The sequence below is a fragment of the Cydia splendana genome, chromosome 2, assembly GCF_910591565.1.
Source record: "Cydia splendana chromosome 2, ilCydSple1.2, whole genome shotgun sequence".
In the NCBI taxonomy this organism is placed as follows: Eukaryota; Metazoa; Arthropoda; class Insecta; order Lepidoptera; family Tortricidae; genus Cydia; species Cydia splendana.
Window position 1 is genome coordinate 19,665,481 of NC_085961.1, and position 16,791 is coordinate 19,682,271.

General features: G+C 37.4%; 1 protein-coding gene across 1 annotated transcript in view; it reads left to right on the forward strand.

The window, feature by feature from the left end:
* Positions 1-13,590, forward strand: part of LOC134801184 (collagen alpha chain CG42342) — a 283,499-nt gene extending 269,909 nt beyond the window's left edge. The window contains exons 18-23 of the mRNA XM_063773734.1: positions 9,906-9,932; positions 10,131-10,184; positions 10,289-10,315; positions 10,387-10,422; positions 10,821-10,955; positions 13,368-13,590. Of these exons, the coding sequence (XP_063629804.1) occupies positions 9,906-9,932; positions 10,131-10,184; positions 10,289-10,315; positions 10,387-10,422; positions 10,821-10,955; positions 13,368-13,556 (468 nt within the window). The 3' untranslated portion in view covers positions 13,557-13,590. The remainder of the gene's footprint in view (positions 1-9,905; positions 9,933-10,130; positions 10,185-10,288; positions 10,316-10,386; positions 10,423-10,820; positions 10,956-13,367) is intronic.
* Positions 13,591-16,791: the final 3,201 nt, after the last annotated feature.

Sequence of the window (16,791 nt, forward strand, 5' to 3'; positions counted from 1 at the left end):
GTATATATATAAATATATATATAGTCTTTAGTCTGTTAACTGAGCTCGTCAAAAGAATCTATACATTATTATTTTCAAAACCGCAAACGGGATACGCCATAAAAAAAGGTTCAGGGCGCTATTTAGATCTATTACGCACTGAGTCGCCGGCGACTGTTACTTCCTATATCGTTTACGCATTTAGTCGCCGGTCGCCCGGACGACTCAGCGACTCGCTGCGTACTGCGTAGGGCTTCCAATACCGGGATCCCGGGATCCCGAAATACCGGGATCCCGTCTATTTAAACGCATTTTTAATACCGGTATTTTTTAACGCAATACTGGGGTCCCGGTTTTTACAAAAACAAGGAAAATGTGCCGATTATACCGTATAATATCCATTAAAATGATTAAATTCGGCTGAATCAAGAAGACGTCTACACGTCAGATGCATTTAACTGGCATCATGGCCTCATTTAATTGAAACAAGATCTGGCCATATGCGTTAGAAAATATTTGGTGATGAATTCTGATGTTCAGGAAATCAGGATATGATATTAATATAATTAGTTCTTAAAATTATATCAAAAAGTAGAAAGAAATGAGCAAGGAATTGTAGTATAGCAAAAGAATTTTTGGCGGCAAATTTGAATATACATAGTTGGCTGGTTTATTAGGTTGAACTAAACATGTGACTGGTGAAGTCAACAAGTCGGATAAAATGATTGCCAACCTGGAGGGTGAAATGATAATTATTGCAGATGGCGATTATTGTTTAATATCCTAAGCTAAGGACATACATATCTGGTGTTACAGTGAGCCTTTTTTTAATAAAACTCAAAATTTTAAGCGATTCATAGTCAATACCGGGATCCCGGGATCCCGGTATTGATGAAGACAGTTTCGGTATTAATACCGGTATTGTAAGAAGTCCGGTATTTGGAAGCCCTAGTACTGCGTAATGGCGACGCACAAGCGAGTGCTAGCTGGTCGCCGACGACCACTAGGAACACGGGTTCAAATGGAAGTGTTCACACTGCGAGCAACTCTCGATACGACGAATTGCATGCGAACAACATTAATTCAATTTAACCGGTTAATTCCGTTCCACAAAACGGAAGGCGAACGAATTTGGCACAAAACGGGATCTCAACAGAACCGTTCTTTAACCTGTAACCGCAAACGGAAACGAAATTCTTGTCGTTCCCGGGTGAATGAACGAAACCGGTTTGAAAAATAAAACGGTCTCCGAGCCCTGGTTCCGACTGTTTTTATTATGGCGCCACCGGTTTGTGGTTTTAAACATAATACTTAATGGATTCTTTTGACTAGCTCAATGCAAAATATAGAATAATATGAATTATAATAGTGCTCGGCCGTAAACGTGAATATCCCAAATGGGAATTTTCTCGCTAACGTACGTATGATTATATTGTACATATGTATTAAGCAGAAAGTTTCGGTTACAGTATTAAAAACTGGGTTTATTACTAATACATGACTTCACTGTATCAAGACTCAAAGAACATAGCTTCCTATTTTAGCTTCACAGTAAGTAAAGATATTTTGATACGAATAACTCGGTCTGACGCTTACCCAACATTAGCACCTCGCCTTAATAACTATGATCCGTACGGTCGATACTGTGACATAAATCCATAGGTCTAGCATAAACGAATAAAGGCGCCAATGGCTATTTGTTACTGTTGGGTTGCGCGCCGTAGTGTGGCGTGGTACTAACCCGGGGGTATGGCAACTACAGGAGAACCGGTGGCCACCAGACTTCACCTTCACGTAGTGATGCCGCGTCGCTCCGCCTGCGCGCCGCTTCTCCGCTGGCGCTCGTCACTCACGCCGCTGTAAATTGTAATATTTGTACGTACGTTGTATGTAGTTTTAAGCTAGATGTAAGCGACGTTACCAAATTTAGCGTAAGTGTTACAGACCTGTGTAAAAGATAATATTTTTGACATTGTGCCGTGCGTTACACATCGAGCTAGGTTTAGGTTCCGGAAGCAATGCGTTAGAATCGACCTAATCTTTTGATCTTAATGATTATTTCAGCAGTTTTATAATTTGTACCTACTGACATTCAAGGAGATTTGAACGAAATAAGGAAGGAGTGTTCAAATCAATATTTTATTTTTATGAGATGTAAGTTTCCGGATAAATACACCACATTGTGACACTGATACCATTGATTAAAACCTTGAACTTTTTAATAATATAATAAAGAATAAAGATGGCAATCAAACATACAGGATAATTATAGCAAACAAAAACAAACCTTAAGCGTATTCAATTCTACTTTTTTTCATTTGAGTCCCCAGCACCCAGCAATTCAGCATAGATTAGCGCAGCAGTTAATAAGCGCTATTTTACTGTTTATTACACTGTTAAAAATGATCTTCGATTTTGCACATGATCACTGCTCCGACCAACCAACCATCAGATCGAGGTACATATTTATAAATAATAAAATACATTATTCTACTATCTAAATATTTAACCTATCTCTAAATATATAATATATCTAAATCTTGAATTTGGCCGTTCACTTGCACCAAAGCCAACTATCAAATGGTATTGTAATTGGCGCTGGTGTAAGTCAACCAACTTTCATCTCTATAAACAGACATAGAAGTTATTGTGGTAAAACAAAGTGATTGACAAAATGAAATATCGACATGTCTGTTATCGATTTTACCTTAACTTTATCATAGATATTTATAACACTGTATAATAACAAAGCTACCGCGAAGTACACAACACGTTCGATATCTTCTTTGATATTTTGTTAGTTTTCCATTCTTTTGGCACTGTATACTACAGTTTACCGTTACCGTTATCTTCTTTGATATTTTGTTAGTTTTCTATTCTTTTGGCACTGTATCTACAGTTTTTATTTTTAAGTACACTAAATATAGTAATAACTAATTTTGTATCAGTTTGTATTGTAATTGAATTGCGTTCTTAAAATTTGTCGGTAATTTACAGCAACTAGAAGCTACATCTTTTAATTATTAATCTGTTACAGACTTATCGATAACAGATTTATCGATGTTTCATTTTCTCAAACACTCGTTTATGCCACAAAAACTTCTATGTCTGTCTATAAACATTCATTTCCTCAGTTTTGTCTCGTCATTATAGTATTTAAGATAAGTAGGTAATCAACATACCTTATACCAAACAATTATGTACATAGTTAACAATCAGAGCGACTATTTTTAAAAGTATGAAATATTTTTTGTATATAGAGGAAACGAAACGGTTTCTACCGTACTTATCTCTTAATACCTCACTAAGACTGCACTGCGCAGTGCATGACTTCAAAGCAAAGCTCGGAACCGGTTTTTTCTTCATACCAATAATACCGGTATGATTACGTTCTCTTTCGTTCTTTGGATTATTATTTCATTTTTAATGGGACAATCTGATAATACGAAGTTGTTACCTAAATACACGATTCAGGCCTACGTAAAGAGTAATAACTTGTTTAACTAGGTACACAAAATGGTAAACAATTCAATGAGTTGAAAATATACCTACTGCACATATGCTAACTGCGGCAGAAGTAGGCACACTGCAAATCGTGTCGCTTTGTATGCATTAGTGTCAATGCGTACCTACTATTACAATGCGCATTGCATACCTATTCCATTATACCTATAGGGTACCTATACGTTTATGTACTACATGTGGCCTAATTAATTTCCAATGGCGCAAGACATACATATTATCATAGTATCCCGACAATGGTCATTAAGATTAAAAACGATTTTAATAGGACTAATAGGGTCAATGACATCGTCTGTAGGGGAGACCGGGGACAATAGAAACAATTTTCCTTTAACCGCCTGTAACCGTTATATTTGTATGAGTAGAAAGATGTACGCCCAAAATATTTCAAGGTTAGTTATCTGCTTCCTAAATGAAATGTATTTGGATGGTCTATAATTCATAGTTTTTTGACAATAATTTAATAAAGAGAATGGGGCAGCATGGTTCAATTGACCTCACATGACTGTCAATTGAAACACTATGTAAGGTCAATTGAAACACTCGAATATCTTCGGCACAATGAAAGTACTTATCTTCTTCCTCGCGTTATCCCGGCATTTCGCCACGGCTCATGAGAGCCTGGGGTCCGCTTGACAACTAATCCCATGATTTGACGTAGGCACTAGTTTTTACGAAAGCGACTGCCATCTGACCTTCCAACCCAGAGGGGAAACTAGGCCTTATTGGGATTAGTCCGGTTTCCTCACGATGTTTTCCTTCACCGAAAAGCGACTGGTAAATATCAAATGATATTTCGTACATAAGTTCTGAAAAACTCATTGGTACGAGCCGGGGTTCGAACCCGCGACCTCCGGATTGCAAGTCGCACGCTCTTACCGCTAGGCCACCAGCGCTCCAAAGTACTTATATCTGTTTTAATCTTTTTCATCACTACCTCTGCATACAATGAGCTCATCAAAAGTTCGCAAGCATAAAATAAATATTTCTCAATTTATGAGCATCTGAACATCTCGATAAAAACACGCGCGGAAAAAGAAAAAGTATACGACTTTCAGTTTTCTTTGTTGCTGCTACCTTATACATTTATCTTAACCAAAGTAGTTTTAATGCAATTATAAAATATAACGATATAGAATCGCAGAAAAAAGCATAATCATGTTTCATACAAAAGTGCTTGTTTCAACTATAACAATGTTTCAATCACAACCATTCCGTGTACCTACCCTCTGACAACGAGTGTTGCAATCGTCGGGATGTAAAATGAAATAATAGACGCAATAAAATAATCAGTTTAAATTGTTTTATTAAACAAAAACATGGCGATATGCCAAATAAAAAAATCCTTAACTCTCTAAAATGAATAACTATTACGTAAGGTTTGTCACCGACTTTAAAACGTGATTAAAATGTAATCTGTACCTAAATGAACGGATTATTTGTGGTTTGTCAGTTTTTATTTAAGGCCGTTATTTTTTAAATATGATTTTCTCTAAGTTTCATTATATTTTTATTTAAAATATAATTTTTTTGCTTTCATCATCACAGAGTTGGGCAAAAATTAACTTGAATAAGAATTAGAATAAAAACAGAAATTTTATTCTTATTCAAATCGATTTGAATTAGAATAATTCTTGTACTAGTTATTTTAGAATAAAATTAAGGTGAATAAATCATGTGACTTTTATTTTAAATGCGGAATAAAAAACAGAATAATTATTCTAGAAGTGGGACTATTCTAAATAAGGTTTTATTCAATTAAAATGTTATTTAGAATTAAGTTAATTTTTGTAGTACAATCGGTTATATTTTGTAAGTTGATTTTCACCCTTCTATTTAAAAGTCGGATTGAATTGATATTTGTTACTTTAGTTTAGGTACAGTACACATTGAAGAGTTCCGCTATACACTATCTAGTTCTATCATCCGATCAGGGTGCTTAGCCAATATGCCAAACTTTAACGCTCCGTAGAGGTGCGTATAGTCTCTCTATCACTCTTACATATTAGTGCGATAGAGAGACAGATAGCGTTTCGTTGTCGTAGCACAAACGATTGGCATGTTGGCTACGCACCCAAGGTGCCTAGCCAAGATGACAATTTTTCTTTTTAATTTAATAACCAAATCATTAGGTAAATTTAGCTGTTCTGGGAGCCTAGCCAAGTTGCCAATCGCTTGTGCTCCGACAACGAAGCACTTTCTGTCTCTATCACTCTTAGATATTAGTGCGATAGAGAGACAGAGATAGCGTTTCGTTCTCATAGCGCAAACGATTGGCATATTGGCTACGCACTCAAGGTACATAGCCAAGATGCCAATTTTTGTTTTTAATTTAATAACCCAATCTTTGGGTACAATTTAGCTGTTCTAGGGGCCTAGCCAATATGCCAATAGCTTGCGCTCCAACAACGAAGGGCTTTCTGTCTCTATCACTCTAGTGCGATAGAGAGACAGAGAGAGCGTTTCATTGTCGTAGCGCAAACTATTGGCATGTTGGCTACGCACCCAAGGTGCCTAGCCAAGATGACAATTTTTCTTTTTAATTTAATAACCAAATCTTTGGGTACAATTTAGCTGTTCTAGGGGCCTAGCCAATATGCCAATAGCTTGCGCTCCAACAACGAAGCGCTTTCTGTCTCTATCACTCTTACATATTAGTGCGATAGAGAGACAGAGATAGCGTTTCGTTCTCGTAGCGCAAACGATTAGCATGTTGGCTACGCACCCAAGGTGCCTAGCCAAGATGACAATTTTTGTTTTTAATTTAATAACCAAATCATTAGGTACAATGTAGCTGTTCTGGGGGCCTAGCCTACATGCCAATCGTTTGCGCTACTACAACGAAACGGTATCTATCTCTCTATCGCACTAATATGTAAGAGTGATAGAGACAGAAAGCGCTTCGTTTTTGGAGCGCAAGCGATTGGCATGTTGGCTAGGCCCCCAGAACAGCTAAATTTTCATAATGATTTGGTTATTAAAATAAAAACAAAAATTGGCATCTTGGCAAGGCACCTTGGGAGCGTAGCCAACATGGCAAACGTTTGCGCCACGACAACGAAACGCTATCTCTGTCTCTCTATCGCACTAATATGTAAGAGTGATAGAGACAGAAAGCGCTTCGTTGTTGGAGCGCAAGCGATTGGCATGTTGGCTAGGCCCCCAGAACTGCTAAATTTACCTAATGATTTGGTTATTAAGTTAAGAACAAAAATTGTCATCTTGGCTAGGCATCTTGGGTTCGTAGCCAACATGCCAATGGTTTGCGCTACGACAACAAAACGTTATATCTGTCTCTCTCACATTAATATGTAAGAGTGATAGAGACATAAAGCGCTTCGGTGTCGGAGTTCAAGCGATTGGCATGTTGACTAAGCCCTCAGAACAGCTAAATTTACCTAATGATTGGGTTATTAAATTAAAAACAAAAATTGGCATCTTGGCTAGGTACTTTGAGTGCGTAGCCAACATGCCAATAGTTTGCGCTACGATAACAAAACGGTATCTCTGGCTCTCTATCGCAGTAATATGTAAGAGTGATAGAGACAGAAAGCGCTTCGTTGTCGGAGCGCAAGCGATTGGCATCTTGGCTAGGCCCCTAGACCAGCTAAATTGAGCCTAATGATTTGGTTAGTAAATTAAAAATAATACGGTTACTGAAACTATGCGACAGTAAATTTGTAAGATTTTATTCCATAAAATGGGTATGAATTAGACAAGAAACTAACTAGGTACTATTACATCTACCTAACTATACGTAATTAGTACCTATACGGTACCCAGACCACATTTTTATTCGTGGAATATTATTTCGAATAAAAATCGTGATTATATTTATTTGATTAAGAATATGTTATTCTCATTCAATTTTTTCTCATACGAATTATTCCCGACCAAAATTATTTGAATGTTTTTGACGGGAATAAAATCGAGATGATTTTATTCCTACAAATTCTTATTCAAATAATGATTTTATTCTTGAATGCCCAACACTGCATCATCAGCTTATCGTCACAATCACCAAATGATTCTTTTCGAGAGCAGCTACATGAGTTACTAACCATTTGTAATATTGTATACCTACAAACATACAGTTCAAACAGAGATCCTCCTTCAAAACCTTCTCCAGAATGTAACAAATACTTTTCTGAAAACCGCATCAAAATCGGTTTAGCCGAACGCGAAATATCGCGAACAAACATACATACAAACATATGGGTCAAACTGAGAACTTCCTTTTTTATTAAGGCTGTTAAAAACAAATGTTCACAAAAAAACTGCAGATTTCTAAAAAAACTTCGTAGATCCATAATTTATGAACTAGGTCAAAAACTACATAAATAATAGTGAACATCAATAGAACAAATATGTGCATCAAATACAGAACCTCCTTATATTTTGAATTCGGCTACTTTTGGGGACGATTAAAACGCGAGGACGATTGAAACGTTTCAATCGTCCACAAGAAAGTTGTTTCTATCGTCCCCACACCTCGTTTATCACTTCAAAGTCAAATGTTATATATAAGAAAGGCTCGAACGCTGATCAATGGGCATTAAAAACAATCGTTTATTCCTAACTCGAATACTAAAATAATTTGATTAGTCAAAACACAAGAGTAAACGAAGTTATAAGAAAATATACGAGAGCGGAAGTTCTTACTTTTTACCGCGAAAAACTGGTTTAGCTCGTGGACACCCCTGTCTCGCACCATCGCTCGAGCCCTACTGGTCAAGGATTCAAACATGGCCGACCGCGTGTACCGAGTGTTGCGTCAGTTCGAGAAATTTGACTTGTTTCAATCATGACGTGTTTCTATTGTCCCCGGTCTACCTATAGTCTGTATATACTTATTTTCAGTGCTCGGATACAGTTTTATTTTTCAAACCGGTTTCGTTCTTTCACCTGGGTACGAAAAAGATTTCGTGTCTGTTTGCGGTTACCTGTTAAAGAACGGTTCAACTGAGATATCAGTCTACGTCAAATACGAAATGTCGTTTGTTCTTGGGGAACTACATAAATTATCATGCAGCATGCAATTAGCATGACCCAACCATAAAATTTCATTCTCTTCTTACCGGTAACGAAAAATAATGTAATTTTTTTTTAATTCGAGGTCAATAAGTTAACCGATTTTTGAATGAACGAAATAATTAAAAGGTTTCAGAAACATATTAACACTTATATCAAAACCTGTTCCGCGTCATGCATATTATTATTTAAAAAATGCGTATTGTGTGTGCAGAGACAATTAATGTTACGAGCATGTAAGTTAGGGCAACAGAAATTATAGTCGTTTAAGTAATCATTCATCATATCTTCTCATTATAATATTGTAACTATTCTATTTACCTATCTTTTAATATCCTTTACATGTGCTACCTAAGTATGTATGATAATAGTTCGCCCAATGTGTATTGTAGCGGACAATCTGTTGTAAGGTGTGATTGTGGACGTTGTGAGGCGTTTGCCGTATATGGTGTGTAACAATAGGTACTTAGTAAGAAAAGCGTCCCCGCGCTCTGCGGCTGCCGCCACTTAACCTTGGCACTTCAAACAACTGGACAAAACTAAACGGCTAATTTTTTTGCGATTTTTGAAACAATGAAACCTACGAACCTTGCTTCTTTTTCAACATATTTTGGTCTAATTTAACTACGTAAAGATTGGTTTAAAACACTAGCTTTAGCGAAAGTAGCGGCAGCAGCTCGGCGACAGTGTGCGGCCGCGTATACCCGGGTGTTACCGTCCCGAGGGGCCGGCGCCCCGCGACTCCGCGCACCGCGCGCGCCGCGCCCCTCCACTCTCCTAATGTTATGTACTTTAATGTTGACTTGTACGTATTCACCTTTATCTATGTATTTATCGAGCATTTTCCTATTATATTCCATTGCCATTTTGTATGTTGTTGTAATAACAAATAATTATATCTAATGACGAAATGTACAAATCATATCTAATAGTTGTTAAGGATAAGCGCATACATATGGAGCACTCCGCTCGCCGCTCGAGGTTTCCTACCTCTAATCTAAGTGTATATCTTCTAAAGTTCTTCATATAAATACTCCTTCCTATCTCTCTGTACTCTACTCTTAAATGGGGGTACCTCCTAATCTATAAGCCTATTCTTAAGGATTTAGTTTTTTTATGAGAATCGAAAGTTGTCATTTGTACCATACGTCACGAGAGCATAAGAATATTGTTGTTTACAAATTATTTTGAGGAAAATAAATATTTGCATGCTATGCATACCAGTCTTTCTCTTCTGCCTTCCATCCTGGTTGTGAATGAGCTACCCGCCGGCTATCTCTGGCGACCTTCGATCCGTCGCATGCCGCTGTAACTGCACCCACGCCTGATCGCCATGAGAGAAGCGTTGATTTGACCGGTGCGTTGTTCCGCAGGGCCCGCCTGGACTCGACGGCATGAAGGTGAGTATCCCGACGATTGATTACACGGTCCTCCGCTGCATACATTCAACAGCATTCACCTCACTCATTTGTAAATAACAGCTCTAAAACAAAACCAGCTTTAGTTATATCGCTTAGTCATTCATTGCCCTATTCTTTGTAAGCGCTTGGTTGTTGAGAGGAGCGCGCGTGTAAGTGACGAGTGCTTGTCCTGTGCAGGGCGCGCAGGGCGAGCCGGGCAGCAAGGGAGAACGCGGTGACCCGGGGCTACCGGTACGTGTACAAGCTGCTTCCCCAATATACTTGCTTCGCATCCCTAATAGTGCACTAACAACACTGATCGACTAATACACTGATGCGCACTTAACAATTTTCAGGGTACGGATGGCATTCCAGGACAAGAGGTTAGTTGGCGGGTATGTAGTGATGTGATGTAGTGTGCGTATGTAGCGCTAACATGTTGTTTCGCTCGCAGGGCCCGAAGGGCGACAAAGGATATAAAGGAGAACCCGTAAGTGTAGGAACGAATCTTGGCCTTCCACAATTTTCAGTTTCCTGCATCCACTGTTTCGGATTTCCATCGACACGTCTCTAATTTTCCGAGTTAAAATCTCATTTGCATGGCTTCACTAACACGATGTGCATCAATACAACGTAATAAATAGAGACCTCGATCAAGTGGTTCTCGGTTCTGCTTCAACAGAATCGAAAACGCAGCCAGTGCCTGGGGCTCGGCCCGGCTCTTGACTATATGAAAGCAAGGCAGTCGTATTAATGTCCAATGAAAGACGATGTTCTTTTGTATGAAGATGTTATCGGATCAATGGGCTGCCCTGCATGCATGAGGGTCGAGCGCCGGTGGCGAGGTCGCAGGGGAACAGTGTACTGTAACGCAGTATTGTTGCGCAGGGACCAGCTGGAAAGCGCGGGCGCAAAGGAGACAAAGGTGATAAGGGCGAGCAAGGCGTGCCCGGACTGGATGCGCCGTGCCCGCTCGGGCCCGACGGCCTACCGTTACCAGGATGCGGATGGCGGCCCGCTAAGGTAAACCACGCTCACAGAACTCAGTACTGCGTGCCATTTTTATTAATACTAATTATAGTAGTGCACTTAACCTAGTAGTTTTTGAGTAGGTATTAAAGTAGGTAGGTAACTAAGTACCTAACTAATTATGGGTGGAATCCGTTTACGGTCAATGTATTACAATTTAATATAACACATACTAATTACATGGTTACAGATATGTACCTGCAACCATGCCTTAAGTTGGGGGGGGGTTACAATATTTTTGCAGCATTGTGGAAGTTTCTACGATTTAATTTTGGTGGATGTTCTTGGCCGCATAATTTTCGGGATCTCCTTGGTGTCTGTCTTAAATTGCTTTAGCTTAGTTTGGTGCATGAATAATAATGTCACTTTTTTGTGCGTGTCTCAATAACAAGAATAAAAACAACTAGGTCTCGTTTTGTCGCCGAATACATAAAGATTCCTATTAGGTATAGGCTGTATTAAGTAGGTTACTCAGTACATCCAAAAGCTATTTAAGTACATAACACAACACCCCGGTTACATAAATGGAAAGTCTGGAAAATAAAAGTAAGCCAAGCAATAAAAAGGTATATTTTTTTGAGTATTCATTTCCTGACCTAAAGAGCGTTTTAAGGAAATATTAGTCATTTTGTTCAAAGTAGGGGCGTCATCGGTGCTATATTGAATAGAGAGTAGAAGTTTCCTTGTAACTTTATTGACCTTGTATAAAATATGCGATATTGAGGTAATTCCGTACGTAATTTACAACATGTGGGTTTTATCCAAGTAAGATAGGTACTTATCTCAATTAATAGTTACCAAGAAATTAAATATTTACATAACATAATCTTTTAGTGGCAACAACTGCGAAAATAATCAATACTGAGATAACAAAAACAGCTTATATTCCTAACTACTAGTAATTAATAATCTTTTCTCAAACATGCAATGAAATATTGATGTTATGTTCCTTATAATAGGCTGCGAAGTATGACGTTTCAGGTGCGGCTAGGACAAAAGGTCGTTAACGGAATTTCATACACATCTTGCAGGCCTAGGCCGGCAAAGTCCTCTTTTTTAATTTTCATTTCACAGATATTTGTGACACAGCATCGTGGCATTCATCCATTAAAAAAACTAGAGGCAGTATTTGCTTTATGGTTCGTAATGACACTCTGCCACTACGCCTATAAAAAAAAACAAAAAACAATGTTTGCTATAATTTGCAGTTTTATTTGTATAAAATCAACATGAACTTAATAAATAATACATTCTATAATTTTATAATTTTAAATTATAAATTTAACTACACAAATAAAAACATTTAAAATATTTCATCTAAACGTTAGCGGTAAAAAGGTCTACTCAAACACGCGTAGTTATATTTTTTTAATTGTTATGGAGGTAAAGTTGAAAAATATTCATTCTGTTTTATTGGATTTATGGTGCGTTGTTGATTTTTTGACTTTAATATGAGTTTCGACAAAATAATGAAATTAATATTAATTGTAATCGTAGGTGTTGGAATTGGCAGCGTAAGCAGAATTGATTTTAATAACTTGCTGCCTCTACCGCCAAGTCAAAGACGAAGTATGTATATATATGGTTGCTTATGGCAATTTTATTATTTGAGAAACTAAGAAAAATGGCTTACAGTTTATTAGAAACAGTTTTGTGGTATATTTTAAATGAATGGAACTACAAATTCGTCAACACTGTGGAAATTATACTTATTTACTCCATGCATAAAGCAACGATGTATGTGAAACATGATATCAACATGAAAGACTATGTAAACTTATGTGACGAAAACGACAGTCAGACGGATATACTTAAGGCGAAAAAATCAAAGATACATGAAAATATACGGGTAGTAAAAAAACACGATTCGTGTAAAACATACGCGTGATAATGATATAGGTACGTGTTGGTTATATTTTGGGTGTAGTTTACTTTTAGTTTTTTCTATAAATAAAACTTGGGTTTCGTGGATTTTTTATTTTATTTATTTCATTGCATGTTTGAGAAAAGCACTATACATACCTCGGCGGGAAATGGGGTTGCCCGCGCTCAGACCTATCCGGCCTCGCTTCGCTCGGCCGTCTATATGTCTTCGGCCGGCAACCCCTTTCGTCCCGGCCTCTGTAGTAATGTACTATTACAGTACATCTGTTGCTACATTACGACACCAGCGGGCTCAGCACGGTTCCATTTTTATCGACTATCACTATGCGCGTCCCTTTCGCACTTACATACTTGTTAGAACGTGACAGGCATGGCGACAAGGGATAAAAACGCAACCGTGCTACGCCGCTAGGGTGCTATAATAAGCACATTAAATGACTAAATTGTTTTACTCCCGCATGCAGTGTTAGACCATAACAATAACTGTGTAGTGGGTAGTTGAGTGCATGTGTGGTGTGGCAGGAGTCCGCGGCGGCGCTACCTCGGGAGCCAGGCGAAGAGGGCGCGGGAGGGGGAGGGCCGGGGGGCGTAGGGGAAGAGTCAGAGGAAGATCCCGGCGAAGAGTACGATGCGCGCGAGGATGAGCTTGACGCGCCCCGCGATTACGACGACTACACCGACAATGCGCACCTCGCCCTGCACCATGACTGAACCCTACCTTAACCACTCCCTCATCAACCCGATTTCATCTTGGACTCAATCGATCTCCTGCTAGTGGCGTTGAGCGTACATATCTACATTAGGTACCTTATTTATAGCAAATATTATTTTTTCCTCATTTTGACGACTCGTGTGATTGTGTTATCTCGTGTTATTGTTTTTGGCCACTTAACATGGTATAAGTTCTTGGAAATAGGATGTAGGTATAAATTAAGCAAACTGTGCGCAAATTATTAACTGTGGATTTTTATTTTATTTTTTTATTTTATTTTATTTTATTCATTTGGAGATCCAACAGCTATGACAATAATATAGAAATTGTAATAGATACAGGAAGCCAATTATAGGAACTCACAGGTAGTGACATAATACTGAACTAACATTTTCATAACTTTTGACGCGATAATAGGTCGGACTCATTTTATGTCGATCAATTGGATTTAATTTTATGGTTCGTCTAATACGTAGCTCCCCCTACGCATTGGAAATAACTAAAAAAAGGTATGAACGTCAGTAATGTAAGTACATCTTGAGTGATGGAAGATGGAATGTGCGCTATTGGGGAAATTCATGGCGCAATATTTATTAACATAATAGTTATTCACTTTCAGTCCTTATTTTTAGTAAAATTAGCAACCGTTTTCTAAGCTAACAAGGAATTCAAAAATGTGTCTAAACGCTTTTTTTTTTGTAAATAAATTTCTATGACGATTATTTAGACTAGACATCAGCTATTGTTTGTTTGGCCTCTTCTGCTGCTGATATTATATGTAAGACGTAGTGCGACATAAACTTATAACGTATTCCAATTTATTTTCAGCGGCCCACTATTTATAATTCGTAAATATAAAAACTGAAAATCAAATTAATTTGTTCAGAATAAGGATATTATAACTTTCCTCGTTAGGAGTATCTAATCTTTTAAATGTTACCAATAGTCATAATTGGTAGGTAACCAATTACTTTTTAGGCACCTATCTACATATTATGTATGCTCACAAATGCCTTGACGACTTTTTAAGCCTGCAAGAGGTGTTAATCGATTTTTTCAGTTCAGTAACGCCTTATTAGCCATGCTATTGTAGGTATTCGTATGATCACATTACAACCAATATTATGGAATTCGAGTGGAGATTTATTTTATAATTTAGAATTTTAGATAGGTAATAAAAATAAGTTTATTTTGCGTGAGTATTGAATTAATGAGTTAAACTGGATTATGTGGAGATTTTTTATACCTACTTAATAGTATAACAGGAATAGACGAACACCTCATCCCATTTTTACCTGATTATAATAATAATAATAAAAGCCTTTATTAACAATCTTACTTACATACATATTTCTTGTACCTATTCTTATGTTTACATATTTATTTTAAATTATTACTCGATTACGACCAAGTAGGTATGCGGATGCCGCCTATCGGTATTTGCTTTCCAAGTAGCGTCTGAACTTATCGATTAGTTTTTATATGGGCCTTTTAGTTGCGTCTTAATCGACTTTCAAATATTAAGTTCCTATAATTATATGAAATCCGTAGATAGTCAATATAAAATATTTACTTGTTCACAAGTAGACGAATCGTAAACGCGCACATAGCTAAGGAGATTCTAGGACGCTGGTACTATTTTCCATTCCCAAAATGCTTACTCCTTGAAAAATGTGTCCTTCTCATAACATGTCTTCCAAAATGTGTCCTTGTAATATCCCATTATGTCATCTCCTTTCTATTTCCCGCTGGTGTTACGGTACGCTTCCCCCTCATACTGCGGTACACGACCGTCTATGGTAAGCCACATGCATGTTTAATACAATTTTAATTAATACGAGTACTAATCTTAACACACTAATTACGCAACGAAAAAATTAACGAATGTCAACATTTAATCTTTTCAAGCAGGAAAATTTGGTTTTAATCACTCCTTAAGGTAGGTATATATATTTGTAACGGGTAATGTTAGAAGGTTAATTGGGTAAACCTTAGTTTACCTAGGTATTACTAGTATTGCCCAAGCCTTTTGGGTAAAGTCCGAAAATTTAAACAATATTAATCTGTATTTGGCGTTTACCGGTACCTACTTACACATCTAGGTCTACTCAACACTGGTGGGGTGATGTTAGGTGTTGCATCATCACTTCTGACATTACCCCCCTAGTGTTGGGTATACCTAGATGTATACGGGTAAACGCCGAATACAAATTAAAGTTGATTTAATTTTCGGGTTTTAACCAAAAGGCTTGGGTAATACTAGGTTAACTAGGTATACTCGGGCAAACTTAAGTTTAGTTAACCTTCTAGTGTTGCCCGTAACATTGAAGTAAACCTAAGTTTGTATGTTTTGTGTGGAATGTAGGTATATATATTTTTTCCTATGTACATCTTACACCTAAACGCACTTCATGCAAGAGAAAATCATTTATCGCACCCTGACTTATGCTGTAGTTCGGACACGTCCATTAATTAATATTCAATTGTATTTTGTTTCTGCTATCCTTTTCGGGTGTCGTACAAGTCGATCATTGACACGGATGTTTTCATATCTCTTAAATTATTTAAATTCAAATTCAAAAAAAATTCAAAACATATTTATTTCATAGTTTGGATGTTACATAGGTGAAGTGGCATTTAGGCACATGAGATTATTTCTCGGAAGGAATACTTACAGGCAAAACTCTGGAACATTGCCAACAATAACAGGAAAATATTTTTAGTAAAAGTTCAACACACACTTTGAAGAATAGGTACATATGTATCAACATCAACAGTAGCCTAGTTACTTTTTAGAGGACACTGTGTTTTTTATAGGCACTTCTGATAATTAGGAACATATGTTACACGCGTGCGTCGTAAACCAGTGGCGGGCGTCAGCCATAAAAATGGTACCTAATTTGGTTGCCTATGTTGATAATGTTCCCTAATTCCCAAAAGCCGCTTGGGTTTCTTTTACCGAAGTATTTAGCAATGTTTTAATTTTATATTTTCGGATATGGAACCTACATACCATATCTACTTACCTTGGTATGATTTTTGTTAGTTCAAATCTTACTTAAAAGCTCCCTACGTAAACTGATAGCATAACAAGTACATTTGTAGTATAACAAGTACGTTACATACCTATAATAATACAACGTGACGTTTTAGCAATGACACTGGTGTAATGTAAAGCCGTAGACCAAAACTGTATTGTCTTATCTACAACGATACTTATTAAAACTGGACGAT